The sequence below is a fragment of the Pseudoliparis swirei genome, chromosome 12 (genome assembly GCF_029220125.1).
Source record: "Pseudoliparis swirei isolate HS2019 ecotype Mariana Trench chromosome 12, NWPU_hadal_v1, whole genome shotgun sequence".
Lineage (NCBI taxonomy): Eukaryota > Metazoa > Chordata > Actinopteri > Perciformes > Liparidae > Pseudoliparis > Pseudoliparis swirei.
This window is the reverse complement of record NC_079399.1, coordinates 15149882-15172600: the sequence shown is the minus strand read 5'-3', so window position 1 is coordinate 15172600 and position 22719 is coordinate 15149882. Positions and strand designations below refer to the sequence as shown.

The window sequence follows — 22719 nt, the reverse complement described above, 5'->3', positions numbered from 1 at the left end:
CGCGCTCTGAAAAATATGTTTTAACTAGCCTCTTTTGTATGAACATATTTGTTTATTTCCTGTTCATCCATTACTCACTTAACTGGATGCTTTCCCTCCTAAACATTATAGTTTCACAAGCAAAGTAACTCCTGAAATTTGAAACTCAGTGCAGAGAGAAAGATCTTTAAATGCTGCTTTTTAATGTTTTACTTTTCGGGGATATTGTCTCAGACCTACATCGGTGAAATCACCCGGAAACTGACATTTGGTCTCTTTTGTGTCTTTCTTTTTTTTCCAATCCCCACAGCCATCAGTATGTATATTTCAATTACCTTAGTATAAGTGGTGCACTAATACTATGCTGTGATTACCAAATAAAGATGAGTGTAATGTTAACTACCTGCACAAATGTCGAGGCATCGGCTTTCCTTGTGAAATAATTTACGAGGACATTTCCTATCACCACGAAAGCGTTTCCTCATCAATGCGTTGTTTAATGGCGGGTTTTGGGGAAGATCAATGAGAAAATGATCTGATTTCAACAACAGTATTGGTGCACCAGCCATTAGTTTTATGGACATCTGTAATAGCTGCACAGTACACAGTAGTTGCTTCTAATAACGCCTCCGTTCCGTCCTACCCGGCTCTGCTCGAGCATGACAGCTCTGCACTCTGCAAAGCATGGAACTCTCCCTTTTTATTTCCCTCTCTCTTAATTTCTATCTTATTCAATCTTATCTATTATATATAATTGTACATCTTATTTCAAGCCTATATGTGATTTGAAACGAGATTTTAAAAAAGTTATCTTTGAATGCTGAGCTACACTAATTGTCCAGCCCCCGCTGGCTTCTCCATCTTTCTCGCTTGTCTGACATATTTCTCCGTCTTTGAGTAATATTGGTGATTTCCACAGCTGCCATCATTCCATGCTGTCTCAGCTCTAATACACTGCACAGTATTTATGATAATGACTCCTACACTGCTCTGTATCACTGCTCTACTTTTATCTCTCGCCCGCAGTCCACGCTGCAGGAGCTAAAGTGAAGGATTTAGAGGATGAAGCTGATAGGCTCTTGGAGAAGCTGCAGCCAATCAAACAGCTGCAGGACAATTTAAGGCGGAACATCTCGCAAATCAAGGAACTGATCAACCAAGCTAGAAAACAAGCTAACTCAGTAAGTCATCAACACACTGTCCAACTTTTACAGTCATTAGTTGGAATGCTTCAGCAGTCCAACTGGCGGAACATCTCGCAAATAAACTTTTTATTATTATTATTCCATTTATTCCGTACCTTTTTTGTCCCTCTTTTAGTCCTTCATATATTCAGCTATTTAACCCATTCAAATCTAAAAAAAATCAGCTTCTTCAGGAATAGAGGGGAAAGACTTTTCATCTTTCAAATTTTTGTATCTTTAAATACTTTAATGTTATTTTTAATTCATCAGAGCCCTTGGGAAAAAATCGTAAATTTTAAAAAGCTTAACAAAAAACAGGCTCCGCCCCCGTCACGGAAATTACAGAGACAATTTTGTGGATATTTGATTAATTATTTTCTTGTTCTTCCTCTTTCCAGATTAAAGTGTCCGTGTCATCAGGTGGTGACTGTCTCCGTAGTTACCGCCCTGATATCAGGAAAGGGAGGTACAATACCATCATCCTTCATGTTAAAACCACCACAGCTGATAACCTGCTCTTCTACCTGGGATCAGCCAAATATGTAAGTATGCCATTTACTGGGTACAAAGCACAAATTAGCACAAATATACAAAATTGTCTATACGGAAATATTTAATTGTAAAAATTACAGTAGTGTGCTTTAAATTGTATGCTCATTTTCATTGATCTGTAGATATTTTCTGGAGGCTTATCTTAGCCTCAATTATAACCAGAGCAGCAATATGACTGGAGTTTAACTTAATTCTTTCATCACAAACCAGCTTCTTTCTTTTTGCATCTGGCCAAAATATCATAAATGTTTTAAAAACCAGAGGGCTACCAGGAGTCGGTCCTCACAAATATAGATATCACCATTACCAAAGCTTAACTGTGATCTATCATCTATGTGCAGAAGAAACATAAATCTATCAATCAGAGTTGTATTTGGATGATAATCCAATGATAATAAGGCTCATTAGTTCTGTTTGAATAACCAATCCCTCTGTTTGGAGGAGAGATTGTGTGTTTAGTTCTGATCAAACTTGGTCTATATAAAGCTTTCGTATTATTGCTTACAAAATAGAAAATGCAGTTAGTTGACACTTTAATTTGTTATGTATATGTTACATATTAAAGCATTAATCATATTTAAAGCAATGTTGAGGGGGTTGTTTATTGTGGCACATTTATCATACTTCGAAATGCTCCAAAAGTGCACAAACACACTTGCAGAGAGAGAAGCACACAATTGCGTTCCCCTTTCTCAGCCACACACATAGGCTACACACACTCCCCGAGTGATTTGTCCAATATAAGAATAATTAATACTTCTTGACACACACTCACTAACACCCTTATAAACATAGCACACAGCGGTTTTAAGGTAGCACTGATAATCCCTAAGTGTGCATATGTTACGTGATGGGTTCGTGTGTGTGCGCGTGTGTCTGTGTACGCGTGCGTGTGCTTGTGTGTGTGTGTGTGTGTGTGTGTGTCCTAAGGAGCAACAGCAATTAACAACAAGTTTCTGTTTCTATCTGCTTTAGTCTGATTTCCCTTGAGAAATCACTGCTTTGCTTCATCTGACTGGGAAGTCTTGAACGCACATTCAAGTGTGTGTTTGTGTGTGTTTCTCTCACTAATATTCTCTAATAGGGAAGAATTCAGCGTGAATAGTAATTCCCTGTGTGTGGGTGTGTGTGTGTGTGTGTGTGTGTCTGTGTGTGCGCGCACACCTCTACCATTTCATTAATGGTGTGTAATGCCAGTGGAATAATAAAGATGCTGCCCTGTGATCTGTGCTAATGAATAATTGGCATTACCCTGGAGAGTCTACGTGTGTCTGTGTGTGTGTGTGTGTGTGTCATTTGTGTCTTCAAATGTGACTCCCTAATAATCTCTAATTAATATGAATAATAATTTATGTGTGTGAGTGGGTACTTCAAAGACAATATCCGGATGAGAGCATATGCTAAAACATCTCTCAGCAATTTTTTGGGCTCATACATAAGTAATACGACCGTTAATCAAAACACAGCAAGGTCCTAAGAAAATACACTGATGGAGAGAGATGGAGCAGACTTTGCACCCTCAGAACAGAGATGCTGTGAAGTCGCTCCACCAGTCACTCATCCACTATTCCCAGAATGATAAACACTCGATAGGGTTCTCCGCTGTCAGTCATCTCAATTGAAATTTTAGGTTATCTATTAATCATCGTCATTTCGCATCGCTGCCGACAGTGTTGCTTAACTCATGTGCTCTCTCATCTCCAAAGCATTATACAATTTTCGACAAAAAAACTACACATGATGATTTTATTTATGGCGATATTTCAAGTAAATGTTGCCCAATCCATTCTTCGCTTTGCTGGAAACAGACCGTCTTCATGGCCAGAGGTCTCATGACCTCTGACCTCTAACGATCAGTATGCGTATCTTGTCTACATTCAAACTTAAATTTGAGATGTTTAATCTGCTTTGAGATAACAGAGCAGTCATTTATAATGCTCATTAGTGTCGGACTGAAGAGCTGGAAAACAACCAGGGGTTAAACCCTCACAGCCCGTCCACATACATATAAGCCTTTTTAGAGGCTTTATTTGTCACTCTCATGTCTTGTGGAGCAAATCGGCTTCATTTTATAAAATGTATCACCAGTCAGGGATTTATATTAAGGGGGCACTTATTCTCTGAGAAACCCCCTTCGATTTGTTACGCTTTAAGACCTATTTCTTTTGCGTCTAGTGATGCGTGATCTTCATAAATAGTTTTTTTAATAATATCAAGGAATCAATACATGCTCCTGTGGATTTGTTAATTTCTGTATTTACAGAAGATTGAGTCTTCCTCTTATCTCGTTTTGCTTTTTTTAGGACCTCCAACTTAATGGCAGTGCAGCACAAAATGAATGGATTACCAATTAATCTTTATATACGATGACCTTGTGATAACTACATGAGAAGTACATGTTTAACTGAAGGAATCTGGTTCAAAATTAGGGAATACAATACAACAAAACTAAATAACAAAGAGATTGTCTTTATTTCTCTCTCCTCCTCCTCCTCCTCCTCCTCCCTTTCTCACTTCAATTAATTTTTGACATGACTTATCACAAGCAATATATTGCACAATGTCATATTTCAAAAAGAGATAATATACAGTGCATTGAGCATATGTCTTCTGTGTGTCTCAGGTTGATTTCCTCGCCTTAGAGATGCGTAAGGGGAAGGTGAATTTCCTCTGGGACGTGGGTTCAGGTGTGGGGAGGGTAGAATATCCTCATCACACCATCAATGATGGGAACTGGCACAGAATAGAGGCGTCTCGGTAAGAAGTCAGCACACACGCACACACACACACACACACACATTCATGAACATGCTTGGTCTCTCTGACAGGTATACAGTGTGTTTTATTCAAACTGGCTTCAGCACAACGAATAGTCACATCTAATGTTTCCCCTTGTAAAACCAGGAATGTTGATAGGAATAATGATAATACACTTGCATTATATTCAGACAAACGTACATATGCATAGCATGCACCCACAAACTTACAACGTTGGCATTACAAATGTATAGCACATACTGTATCTCTGGGTCACACTCACTGATCTTTATCACAGTATTTATAGACCTTATTATTTACCTATATGTTCATCTCTTTTTCTTTTTTAAAGAAAGCCCTTTTAATAGAATACTCTTAGAATATTTTTTATATCATTACTTTTTTATTATTATTTTGGGGTTTGGCAAATACATCAAATATAACACTTCACTACAACCTAATCAAAACAATAACGAATAGTGTCAGCAAACATCAGCCAACAAGTACAGGACATGTTGTCCCACTTGGGAAATGCAGCCTTCACCGTGTGGCGCATCATTACACAGATGCAGTGTAATCTAGTAGATCTAGTTTTTCTCTGTGAAGGCTAAATTGCTGCTGCATACAGACTAACCCACACCAGAGCCATTCACACCGGCATCATATATTACCATGCAGGAGATTTCCCAAATGTGTTTTCCAATGGGATCACACAGACTATAAGTCTTAAACATGTCCCTCTACTCGACGGAGAAGCGCTGTTCCTGCTTTGAAAAACTAACTCCAGATTTCACTTTACAGCTCTGGGGTTGCGCTGCTACAAACTTGTTCCACCACCCACTTCTATCATTCATCTTAAGCACCAAGAGTTCATAAAAACTGATTCAAAGTGGCTTCAACATCTTCCGTCATTGGAACTGTCTTCCAGGAAATATAGAATGACCGACAAGGTAACATCAAACTTGTCTTTCTCCTTCTCTCTGTCTCCAGTAATGGGTTGAATGGCACCATATCAGTATATCCTCTGGAAGGCTCTATGGCTCGTATGATGCCGACTCCGGCCAGTGCCAACTCGCCCACGGCCTTCACCATCTTGGACGTTGACCAGAATGCCTACCTGTTTGTAGGAGGAATAATCGGCACTGTCAAGGTCTGTCCGTCTCTTGTATGTGCGTGACACCATCAAGGAACCTGTCGATCTCATTATTTTCCTGCTCCTATCTTTTAGAAGGCAGAAGCCGTACGAACAACAACGTTCACCGGCTGCATTGGGGAGACCTTCTTGGATGGGAAACCTATTGGACTGTGGAACTACAGAGAGAGACAGGGAGACTGTAAAGGATGTGTTGTCAGGTATACAAACACTTATTCATAAAGTTTTCATATTTTATAAATGCTAGGGCAGAGCCCATTCAAAACATGGCTGTTGAGAACAGCTGTGAGAGAAGCCACAGGGGGCCTTGAAACTGCAGCCGTCACTTAAGCAAACTTCAGTGAACCAATTGTGAGAACTGCTCGCTGGTAAATTATACCGAATTGTTTATTTAATAGGCAATATATTTGTTTTGAAAGCCAAAAGATCCAAAGTGTGGCATACATTTTTCTGAAGTAGATGCTGAGAGCTCTCGTTGTATCGAATGCAATAAAAGCCTCACAAGTACGGCAGGAAGCAGCAGCGGTGCATTCGGCCAACAGCAGAAAATAAATGATATGGCCAGCAGCCGTCCATCCTCGTCCACAGCGGGTAACGCTCGTGATGCCGTTTAGAGTTTTGGTCGAGAGAAACAATGACAGCTAATCGCTCAGCGAGCTAACTGTGACTGTATTTGAAGGATTTGGGAAAGTTTTGTAGATTGTCAGGCTGAGGCTGCAGCCACGAGCCAGCAAAGTTCATTTGTAACGTCATCCAGCATTCATGAGGCATTAGCAGGATATATCCAGGAAGCAGCAGCCAAAGTGGACTGCAGTCAATGAGCCGCTTCCTGCCCACAGCCGATGACATGCTTAACTGGAGGGAGAGAGAGAGGATGGAGAGAGAGAGAGAGAGAGACAGAGAGAGAGAGGCCACTTTATTATCTTTGTTACTTTGCAATTTATTTTGGACATTTCCAACTCCTTTGACGGTTAAATGTGAAATGAAGCAAAAGTCAAATGGACTATTTCTGATCTGTTTTTGTAGCCCGCAGCGTCAAGCTAGTGAGGGCACAGTCCAGCTGGATGGGGAGGGCTACGCCGCCGTGGGACGGCCCACCAGGTGGAACCCCAATGTTTCCTCCGTGACCTTAAAGTTCCGCACATTTTCCTCTGAATCTCTGCTGATGTATTTGGCCACTGAAGATATGGTACGTATGCATCATAGTGAAAGGAGATGAAACCTAAGTGATTATAACCCATGTAAATATCAGACTAATATCAACGAATAGTGTAATACAAGTGTAATATCTGGAATGTGCTCCTATCTTGTGAAATTTGTTTTTAACTCACGTATTTGATATTTAACTAAATCAAAATAAGGACAGCCTTTCAGTTATTGGATTTTAAATTGCACTACCTCAAAACAATTTCCCGCTGCTGCCTCTGTAGAAGGACTTTATGTCCCTGGAGCTGTCTGAGGGCAAGGTGAAGGTGAACTTTGACCTGGGGTCAGGAGTTGGCAGTGCCGTGTCAGCTAACCGCCACAATGACGGGCGCTGGAAATCCCTCACCATGTCAAGGAACAAGAAACAAGGTACAAACAACGGCAACAATCTACAAAGGCCACGAGCCAAGAGCCGCAGTAATGATATTTGATCATCTATTAGACTATTATATTAGTTAAGATTACATATCATATTAAGTATTTATCCTTGTTTCAACAGGTAGTCTCATTAAGATAAATATCTATTTTCTTTTACTCACACATTTACAACACAAGACATTGGTTCCATATGAAAGAAAACAATTACAAGTAGCATTTAAAAGATCTAAATGTCAAAGTATCTCATCTCTGTCCGCCCGTTGTGTTGTTATTTATGTCTCTTTAACTGTGTCCAAAGCCACGGTGACCGTCGTGGACATTGACAGTGGTGCTGAGGAGAAGATAGTGACCTCGTCCCAGGGCTCAGCTGCTGGTCTGAACCTCAGGGAGAACCAGAAGATCTATTTTGGAGGGCTGCCTACCATTGGAAACTACAGGTAAACACACACACACACTGATTTAACACATTCATGTCCACATTTAGGCATTCATCGCATATACTGTACATGTATTTATTGTAAAGCAGGCCGAAACATGTTATTTATATTTGATATATTTCAAGATAATGTACTTTTCAAACAAATGTTCTAAATGTAGAATCTATTTGATATTTCATTGCTGTTAAATTAAGCTACTTAGACTGTTTTGTTGTACTCTCATCTGTTTCACAACCATTATGACTCGCCTCTTCTAGTCTGTCACATATGGCAGAACGATGAGGAGTTTAGATTAATCATCAGTTGAAGCTGTGTTTGTGAATTGTGCTCATGCTTTGATATTATCTTTTATCTTGACAACATGACAGCCAGGTAATAAATACATCTTATGATCAGAATATTTGGGTTTATATTGCCCTCTGCATGAGGCTAGTGTTGCTGATAAAGTAAATGTGTATGTGCCTTTGTTTGTGTGTTGGCTGGCATCTGAGGGCTCCTGCCTTCACACGGCAGCTGGAAATCACTTTTTCGTCTCTACCATGTAGAGTCATTACCGTGAACGTATTTAAATTTTACATTATAATCAAAGTGTTTCTACTCATTTTTTGTGTCACTGCAAACAACTGTTTCTGCAGTGCTACACAAATACTGCCCTAATTCACTGAAAACAATCACAAGGTTATCTTGAGAATGGATTTTTCCTTTCCTCGTGCATAATACTGAAACTTGGACAATACCTGACATTACACATACATGAATCATATATTATGCTTTATTAATATGGACACACTACATACAAAATTGACTTGTTCAAAATTGAAATGTAAGCATCACTCTGCTTCTGGATACATGATGCAATAGCTTTCCTGCGGCAGTAATTCAGCTTTTTGTTGAGTGTGTTACACTACTGAGAGACAGGAAATGCCATGCAGTTGGATATTTCTTCATCTATTTATTTTTATTAAAACTATTGTAATATTGTTATAGGTCAGAGGTCACTTTGAAGCGGTATGCTGGCTGTCTCCGGGAAATTGAGATCTCCAGGACTCCCTATAGTCTCCTCAGCAGCTCAGATTATACTGGGGTCACTAAAGGATGTAACGTAGAGGTAAGAGTGTCGACAGCTATGCAGTATATTTAAACTCTCGAAACACTTAAACGCTCTTACAGAGATAATAGAGAACGTTCTACTGCAACATATGTCAAAATACTGTATATACCTGCAGAATCTGCTGAAACCTCTCTGTATGATACGATTGTACACTTACCTTGTTCCATTGTCAGTGGTTTATCATCATTTATTTTGTACTTAACTTTTTTCTGGAAGTAAAAGTATTTTGCTGTAAGACATAACAAGAAAGAGAGAAAGCATGAGAAAGAGTGAAGGTTAGAAATGTCATCGGCAGTTCAAATAGTCTGATTTCTTTTTCAGTTATGTGCACATTCCAAACAGACAAACAGTTCCTGAATCGTCTTTAACGTGTGCTTTGAATCATTGGCATTCACCATGATTTCTATACACTGGTGCCATTCATTGGTAGAAACATTCAGTCGTGGTTACAGAGTTTGTAAATAATGTATGAAGGATTGTAAAGGCCCAGGGTTGAGTACACGTAGAGTGAAGGTCCTTCTGTTGCTTATCCTTCACCACTCTGCTCGGCTACAAGTGAGTGAGTTAGTGGGTGTTTGTGTGTGTTTGCGTGCGTGTGTTTGCGTGCGTGCGTGAGTATTTGTACTTTGAAACCACAGTCCTAATCATAAGCAGACTGATGGTGCATCCATCTAAAAGTTCTTCTCCTGCACTGTTAGAGTCACGCTTTGACTTGTTTTTCATTACTTTAGCTTTTCAAATCCTTGTTTTACTTTTCCATCCGACTGTGATTTCTATCATTTAGGACTAAACTATTTGTCTATTCACTGACGTATATTTAAATACTTGTAATTTTCTCTCTCTCACAGAACCTGTATACAGTCAGTTTCTCGAGGCCGGGGTACATGGAGCTGGGTGGTCTGTCGCTAGCGGTGGGCACAGAGATCAGCCTGTCATTCAGCACTCTGGCAGACACTGGGACCATAATGCTGGCAGTGGGCGGAGCTTCACCAATCGGCCAGCAGGTTTCATACGTTTTGTTCATTTAAATTGTGTCTCACTTTCTTAACGTTGCGATTTATTTTACAGGTCTGTAATTTCTAAATAATTATAGTAAGAATCATGGAAAGTACTGGGCTTGAATGATTAATGACATATATTTTTGTTTTAAGCCAAATCAAATACGAACCCAGATTGATTTATTTTTGAATGCTTTAATCTTTATGTTAAATTGTATGGTTGAAGGTAAATACTGTACATTAGTTTGTCTTTGGTTCTGGGGACATTATATTGAAACTGATTCTTTTTAAGTTAAAATAAGGAACACTTTTTCTATTAATGCTACAATTAGTAATATATATCAAATAATCTGTTATGTAGGACTATATATAACAGATTATTTGATATATATTATATATAGTAGTATAGTGGAAAATATAAGGACACTTTGGGACCTGTATTACAACAAATCATTGATCCATTTATTCGCCTTTTTCTTTCCACCACAGGTCCGAAACACGAACCTCCTGAGCTCCAAGAGGAGACGCAGGCAGTCGGGAGAGGTGAGCACATGGAGACACGCGTACACGTCCAGATGCTGTACCCCTTTACCTCATGATGTTTTCATAAGTGCATTTTAATGAGATTTGCATTTTTTGGCAACTAGGCTAATTGGATTCCCCTTTATAAAACACACGCACACACACACACACACACACTACACTCACTCACATGTCCATTGACAGATACATATAGTCGCTGTCCTATCTTTTAGATGACCATGCAAGCAGCACACACACACATACACCCACACACACACTCTCGTGCGTCCACACAAGCATTCTTTCTTTAAGTGAATGAAGTTTCCATGAGTGCATATTAATGAGATTTGAGTTCGTTGGCAGCTTTGCTGATTAAATTGTCTTACAGCTAAAAACATTCTCACGCAAATGTAAATACAAACACACAAATGCTGACTCACACACTTTTCAAGTCCCTGCACTGATCCAGCCCACATCCATCCTTATCACTGATAGAGAAACAAATCCAGTCCTTTATCTCTGCTGGAAATGGGTATTTTTTGTGTTTAAATATTGTGTTTGCACACACTTTCCTATTCGCCGGCATACAAATGTGTGTGCGTGTGTGTGTGTGTGTGGTTGCCGATTTCCATCTTTGTGTGTGTGTGTTTGTGTGCTGTACGTGTAAGCATAATTTGTGTGTTGTAGGTTTATGTGAGTGTGTATGTGTATGTGTGTGTGTGTGTGCGCGCGAGAGAGAAAGGACACAGGGTTACCTCTAGCTTATCCATCATCACTGGTTGTTGGGTGCATAAATCTCTTTTTACTAACTATGCTGGCAGGCAGGGTGTGTGTGTGTGTATGTATGTGCATGTGTGCGTGTGTGTGTGTGTGTGTGAAGAAAGGTTAAGCGAGGTTAAAAACACCATCAACTCAACTTGGCCCTGACTAATGGGTGTTTTAGAGAGGGACAGAGAAACAGGGGGGGAGAAGAGGACAGGAGACAAAGGATGGAGGGATAGCGGAGGGAGATTTAGAGGTGAACGGAAGGAGAGAGAGGTAAGAACCGGAAAGAAGATAAATCATACGAAGGGGGAGGAGACCAGAAGAGAGGAGATATGATGGGGGGAGTTGATTGTAGAGGGAGAGAATGGTGGAAGAGATGAAGAAGAAAAAGAGTAAGAAGCTTGGAGCAGAATAAGGGGAGATAAAAGAGAGTGGAGTAAGACGAGGGAGAGCCAGAGAGGGAGGGAAAAAAACGAAGCCAAAAGGAAAGAGAGAAGACGGATGATTTAAAAAAATGTTTAAAACATTTCCATTTTGACCTTTCACAATGCATATATATTTCACAAATCCAGATAATTTATGCTTAAATAAACAAGTTATGCAGTTCTAGTAGGAAGTAATGAAGACGTATAGAAGAAGAGGTAAATATTTAACACAAAACGCCCTCCGTCACCCCGCAGCTGGACACGCTTTCGGTTTGCCATGCTTATACAACCTTGCACCAAAATGGGCTCACACATGAAACCCAAAATATGATCATACATGTAGAAACTTCAAAAGCTGAGGGGTTGAGAATACTGAAGGAAGAGATGTGTGTGTGTGTGTGTTTCATGTATGAATGTTTTACATGTGATTTTCTCATGAGTGTGGAGGTGTTTTCATGCATGTTAGCTGCAACACAGTCTGTTCCGTATTCTTTCGTGTGTGTGTGTGTGTGTGTGTGTGTGTGTGTGCACGCCTTTGTATCTGTGTAAGTGTGTCTGAGAGGCAGCGCGGCGAGAGGCATGTTGTAGCTACATCTCGGTTCAATTTGTACCCGACCTCAAATTGAAATTCCATTTTCAGTTGGTAAATTGTCTCCCACTTCGCCCTCTGGCACACAGTGAATTAAAATTCAAATTAGCCTGACCCTGCACCACTGCTCTCTAGCACCTCTCTGTCTGTCTCTCTCTCTCTCTCTCTCTCTCTCTACTCATCTCTATCTCGCTGGCTGTTTTGCTCTCTGCCCTCGCATCTCTCTCCTCTATTATCCTCTTTCTGTTCCTCTCATCTCTTGTTATCCTTTCCTCTCCTCTCCACTCCTCTCTTAGCTCTCTCATTTCCCCCAATTTCTCTCTGTAAACCCCTCACCTCTCCCTACTCATCTCCTCTTTCGCCTTTTGACTCTTTAATCCCCAGTCTCTCCTCCCTCCTGTTTGTCATTTCTCCTCCCTTCAATATGTTTTTCTTCTCTTTTCCTTTTTCTTCTGCCTTGTCCTTCCTTTCTCCTCCTCTCCTCTACCCGACAAACATTTAAAGAATTACAACATGCATGAGGTGGTCAAGTGTAGTTCAAGTTGACGGCCTAATGTTCATAGTGATGGAAAAGAACAGATGCACATTTATTATTTAGATCCTTATTTCAAGAATTACAACAGGCAGCAACTACTGCTGAGAACTTTATTTTAAAAAACTGCTGATATTTTTAAATTCTGATGTTTTATAGACATTGATTTTTATTGTTAAATAGTTTGATTTTGGTTTAACAATAATTGTTTAAAGGTTCTACCTAACAGCCTTTTTAAGACATGTATCCCAACTTCAAGGCAGCAGTAAGCTCCTCAAAATTACATATTTAAACAATATTTGACATTTGTTTTGTTTGGTCAAACTACTACAGTCAGGAATCAACATTAACTCTCAGCTTATTATTTTTAGGAAACAATCTTTAATCTGATTTTATTCATGATTTTGTAATTGCATTGTCTGACCTTGTCGGACTTTTTTATTATGAGTTTTATATTTGTATTAATTAATCTTAGTACTGCTTACTTCAGCCAGGAGACTCTTGTAAAGAGCTTTCTTATCTCAACCAGGTTTGATCTGGGTTAAATAAAGATTATATTAAAAAAATTAACAGTTCCACACTTATAAAGCCCTTAACATGAATGCAAATGATAATATTGGATTCATTCTCAACATTGAAATGGTTGCTGGTTTCCCTTTTATTTGCTTTTAGTTTCCTTCATAATACTCACTTTCTTTTTCTTTATTCACCCGTCGACTTCATAATGGACCGAGTCTCATATTTCCTTTTGAAAGGAGTAATGTAAGATGAATTGGCTTTTAATGAGGTGCATGCTGTATCTAAGTGTTGGTATATAGTGTAATTCAAGGCCTTTCTCTCATACATCAACCTTCAATTGACCTTCTACATTCCAGCTCTGGGTCTTGAGAGTAGTATGGATTTACAGATTTCCACAGATAATGAAGTGTACCTCCATCTCCTGCAGCCCTACCTCTCAGTCCTGCTCAACAAAGGCTCTCTGGAGGTCTTGTTGTTCACCGGCAGCCACAGTCTGCGTCGTGTCATCAGACGACCTGAGCATGGCGTCCTGAATGATGGGATGGAGCACTCGCTGCGCATAGAGAGGCTACCTGGCAGGTTGGTGTGTGTGTGTGTGTGTGTTCAGGCTGTGTTGATGTTCCTACCTGTGCAACAGAATTTCATGTTGTCATGTTGACTGACTTTTACTTTGCATAATCCATTTTATATTTTCTGTGGCTGTTTTCGACCAGATCTCTTGCAGTTCAGGTGGATGAGGAGACCAAGAGGGAGGCAGCGCTTCCCAACGACCAGCCAGTGAGCTTGCAGCGCATCTTCCTCGGTGGTATTCCTGCAGCCGTAGAACAGACCTCCAACAGAGCCAACGTCCCATTCCAGGGATGTATATGGAACCTCATGGTCAACGCTGTGTATGTAACATCTCATCTGTATACGCACCCACATGTATTGAACCTGGGCGCTTTGGCCTTTGTTTATTTAGAAGAACCGGAAATGGAACCGATTCGAGAAGTTAAAGTTCTTTTTTTATCCTATTTACAACAACGACATTGAAGCAGTTGTTGACAATGAAAATCCTAAGTCTCAGACTTCTTCTTACAATCCTTATTGTGTATAAAAAACTAAAAAGAAAATACTTTATTAAATATGGGCCCATTTATAACATCAAAATACTAGAGCCATATTTGTATTACTCTGATGCATCCACAGAGTAATGTGGTGCTAACATCACAGGATACATTTGAAGCAAAAGAACAGTCGACTTTTGATTGATTTTTAATTATCTGTCAGTATTTCATCCTGATGGAAAGCTGGGCAGAGGCTCAACTGACCAATGTACTTAACTCATAAACTAGAAGTGTTCTCCTTAAATGCGCTTCAAACAATACAGCGTTCCTCATTGCCCAATAATGTTTCCTGGCAGTGGAAGAGAGACCTCATGTTGACCTCATAGACTGCTGTGTTAAAGTGTTGTTAATATGATTTCAAGAGGTCGTGATAATGCTGTTGATTGTGATGACAAAGTCAGCGTCTCTTTCTAACAGCAGTAATAGAGCTGTCCAACATCATGAAAATACTCATAAATCAAATTACACGCTCTCTCATCTTGGTGTGATTATGATTGTGTCTGTTTGTCTATCTCTCATCTACCGAATATGCATCTGCCTGTCAGTGAGTCTTCATCATTCTTCTTTGCATTTTCTTGGGACCTACAGTGATTTGTATTGAATATAAAGTATTTAATTGATCTTAAATAACTATATATATATCTATATATATTTTATTGTTCTAGCACTTATACATTATAATTCAGTGGTAATATGAACTTTGTCAGGTGCTCCTGACCCTTGATTCTGTTCAGATGACACAACAAACTCATTTTAAATTAAAGTTTATGGAAACAAAACCAGATGCAAGTTCTAGATGGCACACATGTTCCCCCCCAACTCGACTGACTCTGCCAGAAGTCTTTGTAACAGTAAGTCACGCCTGAAGGCTCAATGGTACAGATGTACCTGTACATGTAGCGTTTCCCTTAGCTTAACTGTGTTGGCCTAGTGCATGGGCTGGGTTCTAAAACGATTCACTTTAAAGTGTCTTTAAATATTTATCAGGTACTTTTAAAAATATGTAGCAGTCATTTTTCAAAATCCACATGAACCTTAGTTTGCTTTAAAACTAATTCATGGGCGATAGCTCATAAACAGCAAGCCACATTCAGCAGAGCACACGAGGCCAAATTGCCTCATAAATTGCCACATAAGCGTTTTCTGATCAGCAATGTTGCGTTCATAAGGCTATTTTTCTAATGGAGTGCGGGGCGATGCTCACTCCTTAAAGAGCACCGGGGTTACATTGCATCACTTCACGGAGAACAATGGGGGGAAAACAGCATCATCGATCTGCTTCAAGCTAATATTCTCTGGTCTCGCTCAGCTAAAAACAAACTTGTTCAACTCTCTTTAGCAGTTTCGATAACAGTTATTACAGACAGTTGAACTAACCACAGACACTTGCATTGTTGTTCGACTCACAGCGATGCCTGTTCAAGGCAGTGTGCTGCTGCAGAATGAATACAGGGGAATCAAGTTATTGTTTGCATGAAAAAAAAGACCTGGCAGGGTCTCCTCTCCAATTATAGCAGGAACACTGACATGTATTAAACGCCTGTGTTGTATTCAAATGGACTGCCCAAACACATCAGTCAAATTGATTCTGTTGGTGTCAGCTGAACATTATGCAAGTTAAAATCTAATCGCTCGTCCATCTCTCAGTCTCTCAGATTTCTCCCTGCCCGTGTCCTTCGAGAATGCCGAAATCGGCCAGTGCCCCAACCTCGCCCCCCCGCCACATCTACCGTATCTGCCAGAGGAAGAAAAAGAGAAGGAAAAGGAAGAGTCGAAGCCATTCAGTCCTCCACTGATCGCAACCACAGTGACACCGGCTCCAGGTCCTCCTGCTGTGAGTGGGTCGAATTAACACGTGAACACACACATACTTTGACTATTAGCCGAACAGAAGGTGTTATGCTTTTAAAAATGTATGAAATATGTTAAAAAAGTAAATGTTTATATTTACAGTGATATCATAGCCAATACTTTTGTATAGGCAGCCTAGTTAAAGCTGTTGGCAGATGTACATATAGAGAGAAACAGTTCAGTAAAGAGTAGCACATACACACGTCATACTCAACCATATATATTTTTTCGGAACTACTCGCACTCACACACACACACACACACCTATTTCTCTCTAATGCAATGCAGCCATGGTCTCGCCCTGTTAGCTTAACGCTTCATCACATTGCAGTTGTACGGCCCATTAACTCTTCTTTATGGTACCTTTAGCCTTGAGCCACAAACTCCACCTCTGGCAGCCCGTCATACAGCCATGGCGCTACGCCACGCTAACTGCATGCCATTCATGCTTTATGAGCCCACAGGCGCCCACATGAGCCAAAACACTCAGCTAACATTTAGCCACTATGCTAAGAGCCTGGTAGGCAGTCATCATAACCTTTGCGGTGGGATAGAGTAATTCATATATTCAATATATTATAAGCCTCACAGGGGTCATAGTTTATCAGTTACCCAGATACCTGCTCAACTACACCTCTAAAAGGACATTGATCATGAAGCAGAGAGCCAGGCCAGCTTTGCTCTCACTGTGGTGTGTTGCTTTATGGGCCGTAAGATCATCTGCTTTATGATAAACAGTCGACTAAAGCCTGTGAAAAAGCCATGGCTCTACATTTTAACAGAAATGGAAGGTACGTTATTTTTAGTGAGTGTTTTGTTTATTGGGTGTTTTGGTAATGTCGATCTTTTTGACTCTTGGAGCATTTTTCACTTACAACCACAACAAAATAAAAATATCTCACCAGATTTCAGACGTTTAGGTCTTGTGTATAATACAGGATCAACGTCTTTTATGATGTAGCTTCTATTCCAACGTTTATTTGTGTGTGTCCATACAAAGTCCTTGAAATTAAAAACAAATCATAATAATAATAAAGATTTTGATTTGTAGAGACGGTAAACATAAATAGTTTCCACCTTCAGTACAGGGTAGTTCCCATGACACACATTGTAAACACATCATTATAAAACAGCTTTATTTATGACAAATTTGTTTAAGTGTTGAACACAATCTTACAGAATTAATAATTTAGCATTTCTATTTGCACCATGTGTCAGCACTCTGCTCACAAGTTGCTCCATGCATTTTTCATCTACAGCAAAAGGATATTGTCAGTAGTCACAGCTGACAGTCAACAACAGGCTCAGCCATTGCTTGAATAAAGAGGCTTTCTATCTTCCACTTTACTGTCACAACATATCCTGTACATTCTTGAGATATTGGTGAGCGCAACTTTAGAGGATGAGGAGGTTTTAGATAGAACAAGCACCTTACAAGCTCCATTGAACCTCTGAGCAATACCCTACTCTCACTTCTATTACATAGAGTTTCATGGTTGTGTGTTAATTGTGCTTCAAGTCAGGGTAAAAAGAGGTGTCTGGAGTCCAAAACTGTCTCCATTGCTTCATTAATTTCTTTGACCTTGTTCATGACATCATTGCCTGCCTGTTGCCTAATTAGCTGTGCGCTCGTCATAAAAAGCTTTCTGGCTGTGTGGCTGCAACTAATCCCGCCTTCCTTCCCACTCCCTGAATGCTGACCCTCCAGGAGGCCACGCCCGCCGCCAGACCTGCTGCCACACCCACTGCTGCTGCAGCCCCGCCCACAGCTAAACAGGAGCCCAGCGCTGATTTGGTATACATACGCACACTTGCACACACTGGCCAGTGATTGAAGGAGAAGGCTGGTGATATTCTATAGTCGTGTGTTTATTAGACTCAATAATTCTTACTTCCCTACCCTGTCAAGCTCTGAGCCTCAAGGGTTTTTTTCTGATGGGGAAAATCTTTAAAAATGGGTCACAAATACAATTTAAAATAAACACATAATATGAGGGTCGAGGTAATTTTTCCAAAAATTACATTCTATAGATTTGAGCAAATGTTCGTTCAAAAGGAATAAATAGTGTTTCTGACTATTTTCAGCCATGGATTTGGTATTCTAGTAATTATAAATGTGCTGCAGACAGAAGGTGTATGAGTAAGTGATTAAAACCAAATGCAATGCCACATTCATGATAATGAAGCCAGTGCAATGGCTGCCACACTGATATGTGAATAGTATTGTATCAACAGTGGAGCACTATGGCGCAAAGGCAATGACCTCACCATGCTTTGGTTGCACCGGCAAAACGTGTTAGATCAAAATATTGTTGGTTTTGTTATATATAGAATATCATAAGACTATTCCTAATCCATTAGCTCACACATTTGAGTATGAACCATCAACCACTGTAACCTCTGAGCGCTCTGACTTGCTCTCTCATTTGTCTTCATGTCTTTTCGCTATCAATCTAGAACATTATAATTGAAGGACATTCAAGTCTGATGATGGCAAACCGGATTACAGCAACTTTTCATTTAAAATAAGATATGCCAGTTTTAGGAGATACGTTATCTCTTTCTTCCATTTAAAGTGTATTTTTCACTTAGTTATTTTCTATTTCAACCTATTTTCCCCAAGAGAAACAGTTACGCTAAGCTACGTTTCACCTTTGTACTGAGCTTCTTTGTTGACCGTAGTCTTCTTATGGCCACTGACCAGCTTGGCTTGAGCAGCTGGAGGTTAAGTGCTTTGCCCAAGAGCCCTTGACATTAATTATTGACAGAAGGGAGAGCCTTCCTCGTTTGATACACTTACGGTGAGGTGTCGTAACAGGCCACCCAGTCGCTGTCTTTCATTTCAGCAATTGCATTTCTTTTCAGGTAATTTGTTTATATAGTGATGCACTGTGTCCTTTAAGCTCTATCTGAGTTGAGGTAAACATCTGCCTCATGGGGTCTTGGTGACGTTGTAAAGCTGTTGCATCTGCAGTGTTAGTGGCCTCGAGCTTTTCTAGTTTCAATTTAAGACCTGTGTTTGAAACACGAGCACTATAGTGACCGGTGACATTGCACTGTACTGTCTTTGAATTGTTCAAGTTAACTAGTGAAAAACTGTAGCTAAAGCTCTGAAAAGCAGAGCAAGGACATTTGATCTCAAGAGCGGTGGCAACGACACACACACACACACACTGATACAAAATCCAGACTAATGACTTCTATTGGTGTGACCTCCAACCAACGAACAGCAACTCTGAATGGAAGACAGGCTTCCTATTGTTAGCTTAATGGAAAGATGCAAAGGGGATGAAAGAGAGGGATGGCGGAAGAGGAGGATAGGAGACAGGGAGGAGAGAATAGGTGCAGCCATGAAGGAAGAAGAGAAAACAGAAAGAAGAGAGAGAGAACGAGAAAGAGAGAGAGAGAGAGTCTTTCTGAACAGAGCGGCCACTGCCTTTTGTTGGCTTAATGGAAAGATGGAAGAGAGGAAGCCAGAGAAGAATGAAAGGAAAGCAAGGAACGAGCTTCTGAGCAAGTGACAACTCCCTTTTGTTAGATAGGGAGAAAAGTGAAAGGGGGAAAAAAAAAGAGGGAGGTTGAGTAGGAGGAGCAGATATGAGGACAGAGCGCGATAAGAGGTGAGTGTCAGCTGTAACAAAGCAAGGTCACCGTGTGGAGAATGTCTTCACTTGAAAGAGAACAAGAGAGGAGAGGATAGGAGATTAAGACACACACACACGTGTGTGTGTGTGTGTGTGTGTGTGTGTGTGTGTGTGTGTGTGTGTGTGTGTGTGTGTGTGTGTGTGTGAGTGTCTCATGTGCCTCTCTTATGGTGCCTAACACTGACACTAGAGGTATGGCAAAGCCGCTTTGTTAATTACTAGGATATGTATCCAAGAGCGGAAAGGAAGATTGCACAGAAAGGAGCTCGGAAGAAGAGATTGAAGGAAAGGAGGGGAGGAAAGAAGGGGAAAGACAAGACAACCAGTGGAAGAGAGGTTGATATAAAGAATGGAGCAATCAGTGAGGACAAGGAAAGTTTAGAAGATAAAGGAGAGGTGGTCATAAAAAGGTGAAAGTCTGGGGGCAGCAGTGTGTGAAGAAACATGCAGATGTAGCAGATAGTACAGTAAGATCTGAAAAGAGAAAGAGAAACAGATACGAGGAGGTGGAAGGGCAGTGAAAAGAAGAGAGGAAAGATAATTAGAAAAGAGGAAAGGGCTGATGAGATGGCAGGAGATGAGATTTGGCAAGATGGGAAAAGTCAGAGGAGCAAGAGAAGAGGAGGACGGGAAGAAAATGAAGCACATGTTGTAAAAAGGTGAATGGAAGGAGGAAAGAGAGGTGAAAATGGGTGATGTGGACACAAGGCGTCTACTAGAACAGGAGGTGGAGGCGGATACAGCAGGTTAAAAATGAGGAAAGGTAAATGAAATTTAAAATAGGATATAAAAGTAGAGGGTGGAGTAAAGAATGGAAAGGTGGGAAATATGGGAGGTGGAAGGAGAGAGAGAACACTGTAGAGGAGATGGAGGAGGATAGAGGTAGATAGTGGAAGAGGATAAAGCAGAGAGTAGTAAATAATGGAGGGATGAGGTGGACAAGAAAGCAAAGACTAGAAGAGAGAAACATTAGAAAGTGACATGAAATGGGATTAGAGAAATAAACGTGTGAGTGGAGAAGAAGAGGAAATAGTCACAGAAGGAAGGAAAGGAAGTGTCCTTGTCCAAGAGGAATCTTGGACAAGGACACTTCCTTTCCAAGAGGAATCTTGGACAAGGAGAGTGGTGGTGAGGAGTAAGACATTGCGATGCCTTCACTTGTACTATTACACTGACATCTTCTGGTCACTGACTGAACTGCGTCCTGTAAAACGAGGGGAAGAGTAAAACTCGTCTAATATTTTGTTTACCCTGCTGCCAAAGTGAGGCATCAATCAAATGGAAACCAGACTATTGTGTGTTTGATGTCTGGTTCAGATGAAAATGAAACATGTGCAGGATTTATGACATTGATTGATGTCACACTGTGGGAGGGTCCGTTGATCTGATCATCCACATCCACCATGGAGCAACTGATTTGAGTTGAAGAAGAAAAGAAACTGTAATGAGAAATTATTACATTAAACCAATTTTAATAGGCCGTATGCTGCAACAGAAATATTTCATATCGTATTCCCACAATAAAAATATATACTGTATTTATATATTGCACTTCCAAGTCCTAACTTATAAACTTACAATAATTTGTATGAATTGTAGGTATTTGGGAACTCTTCATTTGCCTGTTATAATATAAATAACCGCTTCATAACCCTTTGAGACCAATGAGCCCTTTAGGTCCCCGAGTATCAGACGTAGGACCCCATGACTGTGATCGGCATGTGTTCTGCTCAGGTGTCATGGTTCCTATTGACGAGAGCCAATATAAGAGGCGCAGTGTGCTGTGAGCCTGTCAGTGCAACTGACACTATGTCCAATCTGCAGGACTCGTGTGCATCAGCTGTGGCCCCGGCAGCGCTCGAGGAGGCATACCAATTTGGACTGACCAGGAACAGTCACATGAGATTTGCTTTTGATGAAACAAAAGTCAGAGAGAGGTATGTATTCACAATAAATAATCATTTTAGTATTTTTTATTTTGTGGTGCTTATTCATTCCTGCAGTTCAGGCCTTAAGTGAAGCAAATCTCAGGATCAAAAGCTATCTCACAGCACGATTGGCTAGAAAGAGGTCACGTGAGAAGAGAACACAGATATAACGACACAGCGCAGACTAAAACCAACTACTAATTGTAAGACTCACAAAAATAATTGATCTTTGAGACACTCTGCATTAATGATAATTAAAAGGGCAATATTGTCGTACGGCTTGCAATGCTACGCCCTCCGGTGAGCATGATCGGCTACGAGGCGCCATGTTGAGAGCTGTGTGGAGGCAATACGTACAGTGCATCCGGAAAGTATTCACAGCGCTTCACTTTTTCCACATTTTGTTTTGTTACAGCCTTATTCCAAAATGGATTAAATTCATTATTTTCCTCAACATTCTACACACAACAACCCATAATGACAAAGTGAAAACTGTTTTTTGCAAATCTGTTAAAAATAAAGAACGAAAACATAACATGTACATAAGTATTCACAGCCTTTGCCATGACACTCAAAATTTAGCTCAGGTTCATCCTGTTTCCACTGATCATCCTTGAGATGTTTGATTGGAGTCCACCTGTGCTAAATTCAGTTGATTGGACATGATTGAGAAAGGCACACACCTGTCTTTATAAGGTATCACAGTTGACAGTGCATATCAGAGCATAAACCAAGCCATGAAGTTCAAGGAATTATCTATAGACCTCCGAGACAGAATTGTATCGAGGCACAGATCTGGCGAAGGGTACAGAAAGATTTCTGCAGCATTGAAAGTCCCAATGAGCACAGTGGCCTCCATCATCCGGAAATGGAAGAAGTTTGGAACCAGCAGGACTCTTCCTAGAGTTGGCCGCCCAGCCAGACTGAGCGATCGGGGGAGAAGGGCCTTAGTCAGGGAGGTGACCAGGAACCCGATTGTCACTCTGACAGAGCTCCAGCGTTGTTCTATGAAGAGAGGAGAACCTTCCAGAAGGACAACCATCTCTGCAGCACTCCACAAATCAGGCCTGTTTGGTAGAGTGG

The 22719-nt window shown here is 40.5% G+C and overlaps 1 protein-coding gene across 5 annotated transcripts in view; it reads left to right on the top strand.

Moving 5' to 3' along the window:
- lama2 (laminin, alpha 2) overlaps positions 1–22719 on the top strand; it is a 170330-nt gene that overhangs the window by 139065 nt on the left and 8546 nt on the right. For 4 of the 5 annotated variants that reach the window (XM_056427389.1, XM_056427388.1, XM_056427387.1 and 1 more), the window contains 16 exons: positions 1006–1160; positions 1562–1705; positions 4339–4472; positions 5463–5622; positions 5701–5825; positions 6652–6814; positions 7056–7200; positions 7508–7646; positions 8634–8754; positions 9606–9761; positions 10245–10298; positions 13535–13686; positions 13821–13997; positions 15861–16047; positions 17773–17859; positions 21533–21645. In XM_056427389.1, coding sequence (XP_056283364.1) covers positions 1006–1160; positions 1562–1705; positions 4339–4472; positions 5463–5622; positions 5701–5825; positions 6652–6814; positions 7056–7200; positions 7508–7646; positions 8634–8754; positions 9606–9761; positions 10245–10298; positions 13535–13686; positions 13821–13997; positions 15861–16047; positions 17773–17859; positions 21533–21645 — 2212 coding nt within the window. The remainder of the gene's footprint in view (positions 1–1005; positions 1161–1561; positions 1706–4338; positions 4473–5462; positions 5623–5700; positions 5826–6651; positions 6815–7055; positions 7201–7507; positions 7647–8633; positions 8755–9605; positions 9762–10244; positions 10299–13534; positions 13687–13820; positions 13998–15860; positions 16048–17772; positions 17860–21532; positions 21646–22719) is intronic. The other variant, XM_056427386.1, reaches the window with a different exon arrangement.